We start from the raw sequence: 9,877 nt of genomic DNA on the forward strand, positions 1-9,877 counted from the left end.
CTTTCTTTTTGATGATGCGTCTAGTGATTTTCTTGTGTGTTTTCTTACCTTCCGGCGTTTCGGTCTCCTCGACTGCGGTCTCTTCTGGCAGTTCCACAATTTCGAGTGGCTTTTCTTCTTCTGCCGGCTTTTCTTCCACGAAGTTGATTTCGGTGACGGGAGCCTTGTCATCGTCCTGTGTGGTGGTGATTTCGACAGTTTCTTGCTTGGGTCCTTTTTTCCTGACGACGCGCTTTATCGTCTTCTTGCGAATAGTTTTACCCTCGGGTGTTTCTATTTCTTCGATGGCCGTTTCTTCGGGCAGTTCCGCTATCTCCACGGGTGCAATCTGTTCTTCAGGGATTTCTTCCGCGGTGACGCTGACCGTTGTGACGGGAGCCTCGTCGTCCTGTTGCGTCGTGGTTATTTCTGTGACTTCCTGCTGTTTGCCCTTCTTCTTTTTGATGACGCGTTTGGTTACCTTGACTGACTTCACCTCGCCCGTCTCCGTGCGCACTTGAGTAACTTGCACTTTGTCAGGCTCTTCTTCGATAACTTCGGCCTTGTCTAAGATTTGTGGTGTTTCGAATGGAATGAGTGATTCGTCAGTGGTTTGTTCGGTGGTGTGTACCGACACTACTGGTGTCTTGTCGTCTTCTTGTTCAGTGGTGATCTCTGTAGTCTGTATTTTGGGCCCTACTTTCTTTTTGATGATGCGTCTAGTGATTTTCTTGTGTGTTTTCTTACCTTCCGGCGTTTCGGTCTCCTCGACTGCGGTCTCTTCTGGCAGTTCCACAATTTCGAGTGGCTTTTCTTCTTCTGCCGGCTTTTCTTCCACGAAGTTGATTTCGGTGACGGGAGCCTTGTCATCGTCCTGTGTGGTGGTGATTTCGACAGTTTCTTGCTTGGGTCCTTTTTTCCTGACGACGCGCTTTATCGTCTTCTTGCGAATAGTTTTACCCTCGGGTGTTTCTATTTCTTCGATGGCCGTTTCTTCGGGCAGTTCCGCTATCTCCACGGGTGCAATCTGTTCTTCAGGGATTTCTTCCGCGGTGACGCTGACCGTTGTGACGGGAGCCTCGTCGTCCTGTTGCGTCGTGGTTATTTCTGTGACTTCCTGCTGTTTGCCCTTCTTCTTTTTGATGACGCGTTTGGTTACCTTGACTGACTTCACCTCGCCCGTCTCCGTGCGCACTTGAGTAACTTGCACTTTGTCAGGCTCTTCTTCGATAACTTCGGCCTTGTCTAAGATTTGTGGTGTTTCGAATGGAATGAGTGATTCGTCAGTGGTTTGTTCGGTGGTGTGTACCGACACTACTGGTGTCTTGTCGTCTTCTTGTTCAGTGGTGATCTCTTTAGTCTGTATTTTTGGCTGTTTCTTATGTTTCAGGATGCGTTTAGTTTTCATATATGTTTTCTTACCTTCCGGCGTTTCGGTCTCCTCGACTGTGGTATCATCTGGAAGTTCAACAATTTCTTCGTCTATCATTTCCTCGATGTGAACTTGGTTGGGTAGTTTCGGTATATGTAAATGATCTTCAGGCATTTCAACAGTACTTTTTTCAGTATCATCGACTGGGAGTACTTCATCTCCTATATACTCCTCTATATCAATGTTGCTATGGAAATCCTGTTTCGGGGTTTCATTTGCGAAATCATCTAGGGTTTCCTCGATAACGACATTTCTTTCATTCATATCGTGGTCCTTGCTTCTTTTCTTTTTTCGTAATATAGTTCTTTTTGTTTTGGTTTGTATTGGTTCTCGGCCGTCTGGCGATTGTGTAAATTTGGTTACAATTTCTTCAGTTTCTTCAAAGTCTGATGACTTTGGGGACGTGATGTCGTCTGATATCTCTGTAAAAGTTCGAGTTCCAATTTTAATGTGTTTGTGCATTGATTTAGTTTATAATTGTGTTTTAAAAATAAGTTTTTGACTATCCTTGTTGCATGTGTAATTTGATATTTGTGTATCACCGAGTGACAACTGTGTATTGTGTAATCTATAGAGAAAATAATTTATTGTTTTTTTTTACAATAAAAAATTGCTTTTGATAATAATTATATTTTTGTCATTATAATGAAGATTACGATATTTTACGATGTGGCTTTTAGAATGCAACTTCTTTATTAATGTACAGTTTTTTATTTATTTTATATTTTTTGTAACGAGGTCTGTCTTTCGTCCTGTATTTTTGATGTAATTGTTGTTACTACTCAGTTACAGTTTTGTACTTAGGATTACTTTGTCATCGAAAATTGTCTTGGTAACTAACTTTTTTAAATACTAAATATTATTAATTTAGGTACCATATAATTATAAAGCATAATTCATACTTATCTCACCTTTCTGCTAGTTTTTTGTATTTGTCTACCGATTTAGTGTAAAAATCTTCATAGTGTCAAATAAATATTAATTTTAAAATGCTTTGACTGTTCTGTGTGTCAAGTAGGATGATAGACTTTAAGATGGAGTATACGGCTGCTCAGTTTGTTATCATTTTTTTAAGCTTTCCAAAAATAAATATCCGAGTGCCGTTTACTTCACCCTAATTTGTTTTTCCTGGTTATGTGTAACTTGCAACCGTGTTAAAATAGTCCTGTTAAAACCACACCATACAAAATAACGTCAAAACGGTCCCATAACTTATAAATGTGTTTGTATAAATAGTTCATCAATGATGATATTTATCCTGAGCAGTAACGCTGAGAAGACCCTTAGATTTCTAATAATCTAATTTATAAATACATTACATTACTTACCCTTAGTGTATACTTCTTGTTCCGAAATGACGACATCTTCGCGATCTTCAGATTGAGTAATTTTACGAACTGGTATGTTTTCTTGAGATTTTTCTGGCATGGGTGATATTTGCTCATCGATGAATTCGGTAGTGACTTCTATTTCGTTTGCAACTGTCAAACCTTTACGCAGTGTTTGTTTTTTAGTTGTTTGAATTTGTAAGTCGGTTTCTTTTTGGAAGATAGTATTGTCTGTGATTATCAAAGGCGATATACTGGTAGATGTTATATTTGACAACCTAGGTTGTACTTCATGTGTTAAAAGTTCACTAGTATGAGTTTCCGGTATGTGTTCTGTACATTGCAAATGTGAAAGTAAAGTTATAGATTTTTCTGCTTTTGTTTCTTTACCTTGCTCTGAGACGTAGTTGCCTTGTGTATCTCCCTGGGTTACTTCAAATACTGATATGCCTTCGTTAGTATTGACTGAAGTTGTAACTTTTCCCATAGTCAAAGGTTTTTCAAAGTGTGTTTCAGTTTCTTTCTCATGAACCATGGTTTTACTTTGAATCAGTGCCAAATTCTCATGAGGCACCTCTGTAATGGTTTTTTCTTCAATAGTCTGAACATCTTTTAATTCATCCACGTTCTCGCTTGGAACTACTTCAGTTTGTTCTAAATGTCTAATTTCTATTACCTGTTCCAATATTTTATTAGATTTCTGTACGCCTGTTGTGAAAGCTTGTGGGATTTCTTGAGGTATACTCTCAGTAATGATGCAACTTTTTCGTGTCTCGATATCAAATGAAGGTTGGTTACTGTCGGGTTCATATTTCTCTGTTATTAATGCAGATGTAGTCTCTACTACATGTGGCTGCTCAGAAACAAGTTCCTTTACTAAGGTATGAGTAGTTGAAGCGTTTTCTTCTTTTTTATGATCTTTTGTTAGAAAATCTGAACTTTCTTGAGGAATAACTTCTACTTGTTCTAGAGATTTCAAATCGATTATCTTTTGATTGGCTTGTAGTGGTTCTTGTTTTCCCGATGCTATTAAATCTTGAATTTGCTCAAAAACTTGTTGTTGCTCGTTATTTACAGCTTCAATTATATCTTGGGAAGTTTTAGCTTTTTCTTCATTTGATTTTTTTTCATGAATTTCCGTACTATCTTCTAGCGTTACTGTTTCTGATGTCATTAAATGACTTAAAAGTGTTATGTCTTGGTTTTGGTTATCATTTGTTGATGGTAATGTCAGCGGTTTCAGAGCTTCTTCTTTTTCCGTTATTAAATTGTCAATCACTGTAACGTGAAGTTGTGATTCAACTGAAAATCCGGCTTGTTGAGACTTATATTCACTTTTTGTTTTGAATAAATCTTCCTTTTCGTTAATTATATTTTCAATAACTCCTACACTAGAGTAAGGGGTTATACTTGACGTTGGATTAACTGTTTTGTCATCGTTTATCTTACTAATATCAAAGTGTTCTTCTCTTTCAGAAGAGGCAATTTCTGATATTTGAACATAAAAGCTTTTTTCAAAATCAGGATTTAACGTTTCAAGTTTAGTTTTTAAGTTGCTATCCAACAAGTTTTCTGATTCCGTTACCATTATTTCAGTTATATCCAATGGTCTTTGTTCGTTCAGACTTTTTGTTGGCAATCTTTCAGTCACTTTTTCGACCATAAAACTATTTTCTATCTCTCCGACAAATGGCTCAGACTGCTGTAAAGCTTCTTGCTCACCTTGTAGTAAAAGTGCATTCGACAGTGTTTGTTGAGACACCTGTAAAATTTCACTTTCCATTGTTGCTATAACTTCAGTATTCTGTAATGGTTGTTTTTCACTAATTGATGATATAGCTTCTAATTCAGTAGCTTTTACTGTATCTGCCAAAAGCATTTCTTTTTCAACTGTATTTATTTCGGTTATCTGCGTCGCTGCAACTTCCGTAAGTTTTGTGGAGGCAGTTTGCATATCAGTTTTAACTTTCGATAAAACAGATTCTTTTTCTCCAAGGAAAACTTCCGTCTCGTGTATATGTTTTTGTAAGTCCATAGGTACCTCAATAGCTGTGGATGTTTTGATATTTTGCTCACTAAAATCTTCAGTATTACCGCTTAATAAAACCTCTGAATTTATTGTACTGCTCAAAGGCACTATTCCTACAGATATTTTGCGTCCAGGAATGGAAAATTTGCCCTCAAATTCCTGCTCTTGGTCTACAGCATCAACATTACTAGTTATTATTGCTATTTTTTCAGAATACTGTGGTTCAATATTTGATGTTTTTGTTATTTCTTTCGTTAGTACCATCTCTTTTTCTGCTGTAATTATCTCTGTCTGTTCAACTGTTAGAGAAGTGACTGGTGACACGTCAGGTACTTGAGATACAACTTTTTCAATTGCTAAATCCCCTGCAGATTGGTTAGGAATAATTTCTTGAACTTTAGCGGTTTTTCCGTAAATTTCATCTACTTTTGGTGCTGCTTTTTTGTAGGGAACCGAAGTATTTTGCGTTTCTTCAAGATTTTCTGATTGGGATACTATTTCTGTTGTTTCAAAACCATGTTTTAAGATCACAGATGACTCTGCTATTTGATGATCAGGCGTAGTTTCACTTGTGAATTCATTTTCATGTTCTACCATCAATCTTTCTGTGTATTCTGGAACTTGTAAAGCTGTCAAAGTTAGCTTAGGATTTATCTTGCATTCTTTTTCCTTTAAAATCAAATCCTGTTCTGATGTGTGCGCTACAGTTTCTTGTTGTATAATGGCTTCTTTATTTATTGTAGTTTCTTGAGCAGTAGCTTTTAATACTTTCTCTTGAATAACAGGAGTAGGAAGAGATTCTGATAGATTTTCTTCTATCATTAAAGCTTGGCTTGAATCGATGTTAACCATAGCAGCTGCCGAAATTGGTCTTTCAGCTTTCTTTAAAATCATTTCTTTTTCGTTTGAATTTGTCATACTGGTTATAATTTCTTTGTGAGTGATATTTTCCACTGTAGCTTTTTTAGTCAACTCAAGTATATTGTCCTCTTTGGCTATACCAACAGATGAATCTGGAATTAATTCTGACAATATAGCGACCGGTTGGCCAACCAAATCAGCAGACGCTATACAAGTTTCTGGTGCTGTTGTTTGTTCATAATTCGTTTCCTTCTCATGTTGGATAACCTCTGTAACATTTATTGTTTCTGCTAATGAGACAACATCCGGCTTCAGATATTTAAGTTCTGGTTTCGTGTCAGCTGATAAATCTGACTGACTGTCTAAAACTTTTGTTTCAGTTACTTCAAGTGAAGACAGTGCGCTAGATGTTAAACTAGCAGCTTCCTGTTTAGGGGTTATAAGCCCCAAAGGATTTAGTACATCACCTAAATTTATTTCTGAAGTTAAGGCTATCTTGTGATCTGCGTCTATATCCATTTTGGCAAAAACGTTTGGCTTAGTGTTGGCTATTTCAAGATTTTCTTCAGTTACGTTTGAGATTATTTCAGTTACCTTTATACTTTCATTACCTATAAATGTAGCATTAGCGTTACTATGTAAGATCTCATTCTGATCTAATTTTTGAAGTTGTTCATCAACTGTGGTTTGAAGAATTCTTATTTCTTTTTGTAAATCTCTTTGCTCTGTGGCTTTTTCTGAGATTATGTCAAGCGGTTTAAGACTATCGTATTGATCTGCTGTTGTAATTTCTTCAGAAAGGGGTGTTTTGAGATGGTGTGTTGGAGATTGCTTTGCACATACTTTATCGGGTAATTTATTTAAATTGAGTTTACTTTCTAACTCATTTGATTCTATTTCAGAGACTGTAATTGGGACATTAGGTACCAAAGACGTTGTAATATTTTCAGGTTTTTTAGTCTTATAATCTTCTGTAGTTTCTTGATCATGCACTAATGGTGACATCACAATTTTGGCACATTCTGTTATTATTGTCTCGGTTGCAGTATCATCTGTCATTTTATCCATAATACCTAACTCCCCTGTTGATGTGAGCTCCAAAATTTGAGAAGTAACAATTGGCTGACTAGATTTAAACTCAGCTTCAGCCTTGGCAGACGGAACATCGTCCTTAATTAAGAGTTCTTTTTCACTTTCATTAATTTGTACTTCTTCAATTATAGAATTATCTAGCAAAGATAATGATACCTCTGCTTGAGTAGTGGCTGCTGATTTATGTTTTTCGAAAACATTTTCTGAATCTTGTATATTTGTTTCCGTATTGAACTTATGTTGATGTTCTGTTACACCTATAGTTGCCTTTTTAGTAGTTACTGGTTCAGGAGTGAATTCCGTTTCTTTTAACTGAGAAGTAACTATGGTATTACATAAACTAGTATGTAACATTACGTCTTTGTCTACAGTTATTTGAGTTGGCATCTCACTTTTTGGTAACTGCCCCTCTTTTTCGTGTAACTCTTCAACTTTTACTACTATACTGTCTGTTGATGTTACATCAATGTTCGCCTCCTGTGTTTGTGGTATTTTAAGTGTGGCTAGAGATCCTTCCTTTTCTTGTAAATTATGTATTTCAGTAATCAATTGATTCGAAACTAGCAATTCTTTTTTGGCCGTCTCAGTAGGTACTATAAGTTCAGGATAATATTTACCTGATTTGTCTTCTACAAATACTTCACCTACTTCGACACTTTCTAATAAAGTAAAATTAAGTTTTGACGTTGCCATCTTATCTTTAGTTGTTGTTTCCATAACGTGTTCTTTCATTTCTTCATTTACTTCCGTAACATTCAATCCGGTCAACGTTGAATATCCAACGGTAGCTGTTAGTTTCTTTACTGTTAAATCTTCTAGTAAATCTTCTTTGTCAGATGTTATATTTTCAGAAACATGTAAAGCATCTCTTGGTATTACATTTGGTTTAGCTTTTTCAGAAGACTGGTCTGTCTTTTTGAAATCAGTAGCCTCAATGCTAGTCAATACTTCTGAAGTTATTAATCCTTCAGTCGGAACAATGCCTTTAGTGGCATTAATCTCCATTTTGGGTTTAGCGATGTCATATTCATCCAACGAAGTACTTACTTCGGTTTGTGTTATTTGTATCGGTTCTAACTCTGATATGACTGGTTTTCCAAAAGCCTTCGTGTTGTCTTTTAATGTAAGTGGAATTTCATTTTCATGTGTAATTCTTGTTTCATTCATTAAGGGGTAATTACTGTCAACTTTGATATTTGCTGTTATATCATTGGTTTTCGGAGAAACAAGATGTGTTACTTGACTGGCCGGTACTATTTCAATTCGGCTTTCAGGAATGTCTGCGGCCAATGCTTTTGTGCATGAATATGGCTCATCTTCTAAAATTTCAGTATTGTCTTCTTCATAATGTTCCAATTTTTCTTTTGACCTCATTACAGCGAACTTTTTATCTTCATACAATACTTCCTCCACTTCTAGGGATTCCTGCTCTTTAGATATTAATTTTCGTCTACTCTTGTCATTCTCTTTGGTATCTGTGAAATTATAGTAAAGTGTGAAAGTGGCGAAATTTTATTTGTTTCAATTTGTCAGTCTAAATCTAACCTATCACTACATAAGTAACTAAAAGCGCCCACGATCATTGTTATTGTTAAGGTGTCGTTTGAGTTATAATCTGCAAGTGTTTAGTTATTGTTAAACTATGAGTGCAGTGGTTGTATAGAAAGTCAATACTTACAACTCTCGCTATTTTCTTCATATTAATAAGTAATAATGTAGCACACACTGATGAAGCCAAATGTAGTATTCAAAGCTGCGTAAAATAGAAGCATAAGGTAGAAAAAGGATAGGCCGAGCATTACTTAAAATTCTATAATTAATAAATGCGTACATAAATAATACCTACAATTAATTTAGATTTAAGTTACAAGTATTAATAAAAGCTGTGTTTCTTTTATAATAAACACATATATGAACGAAATAATTATTGATTTGATATTGGTTTAAATAAAAAGGCTTTTCAGTGTCTAGTTTTTAACAAGTATTAATCTGTTAAATTATTATTTTCTAACTTAGTTATTTATTTATTTTTTTCACTTTCTGGATTATCCGATATTTATTCAATCGGTAAGTATTCTTAAGTTATTTCTCTGATTTAAATGTTATTGCTCTACTTGTAGCATTAATAAGACAGCCGCAAAGCGTTACATTTTAGTTGTAAGAACAGGCATCAACTTGTTATTCAAAGCATGAGTTACAAGCTGCGAACCTTTTAATTATCTTAAATATTACTTACAATATTATGTTACTTACTATAATTAAGACTTACCTCGCTGTTCCTTGCTGATAACTTTCTCATCTGTAATTATTAAATATATTTTAATACAATATCAATCTTAACTTTTTTGGTAGCTAACTAGTGTTGTAGGTATGAGACTTAAATAATCACATTGGTACATAAATGTGTACTCCGATGTAAGCTCAACCAAAGGCACGAGCTAATTGGGTTAGAAAAACATTTTATGAATGTGAAGATAATGATTTATATTATTTTATGAGAAAAAAGTTATTTTTTCGCTATACATAAACAAAGAGCTGTGTCCGTCAAATTACGCGTCACGTTGTGTTTAATTTAATTTATTAAAAGAACCACAAACAAGTTTAAGCTTAATAGAACATAAAAATAAGGAAAATCTTTACAACTATGAGAGCGGTGGTTTCGTTTTACGTTAAATCAGAAAAACATGCTAAATATAGTTTTACTTTTAATTTTATGTTCTTATTACCTTTTATTACTGTTGGAATGTGTGTTTTCGCAGAATATTCGGCCGATGATTCTACGATGACCTATTTAAATAAAGAAAAACAGCATTTGAAACATAAATTATCTATGTTTTTACTTTAGTAGGTACCAAATTTTGTTTGTTAAGTACTTTTCTGAAGCACACTTTTTCTATAAATAAATAAGATATAAATTAAAAAACATGATTCCGCGTTTATAATGTTTTCATGCATATTAAATACCAGCGACCCGCCCCAGCTTCGCACAGGTACAATGTATTATACTTAAAAATCTTCATCATGAATCACTCTATTTAAAAAAACCGCATCAAAGCCGTTGCGTAGTTTTAAAGCTCTAAGCATACATAGGGACAGACAGACCGGAAAGCGACTTTGTTTTATAATAAGTATGTAGTGTATATATTTTTTTTAGTA

The 9,877-nt window shown here is 34.9% G+C and overlaps 1 protein-coding gene across 1 annotated transcript; it reads right to left on the bottom strand.

The window, feature by feature from the left end:
- Positions 1–6: 6 nt before the first annotated feature.
- Positions 7–8,421, bottom strand: LOC114359332 (titin-like; the record flags this gene model as incomplete). The annotated part of the gene is made up of 3 exons (XM_028313672.1): positions 8,400–8,421; positions 2,740–8,196; positions 7–1,833 (listed from the first exon to the last, which is right to left on the bottom strand). Coding segments are annotated over exons 2-3 (7,183 nt in total), but the record flags the coding sequence as incomplete, so codon positions are not given.
- Between the last annotated feature and the right edge of the window lie 1,456 nt (positions 8,422–9,877).

Source organism: Ostrinia furnacalis, unplaced genomic scaffold (genome assembly GCF_004193835.3).
Source record: "Ostrinia furnacalis isolate ACB-3 unplaced genomic scaffold, ASM419383v2 OfSCF4318, whole genome shotgun sequence".
Taxonomy (NCBI): Eukaryota; Metazoa; Arthropoda; class Insecta; order Lepidoptera; family Crambidae; genus Ostrinia; species Ostrinia furnacalis.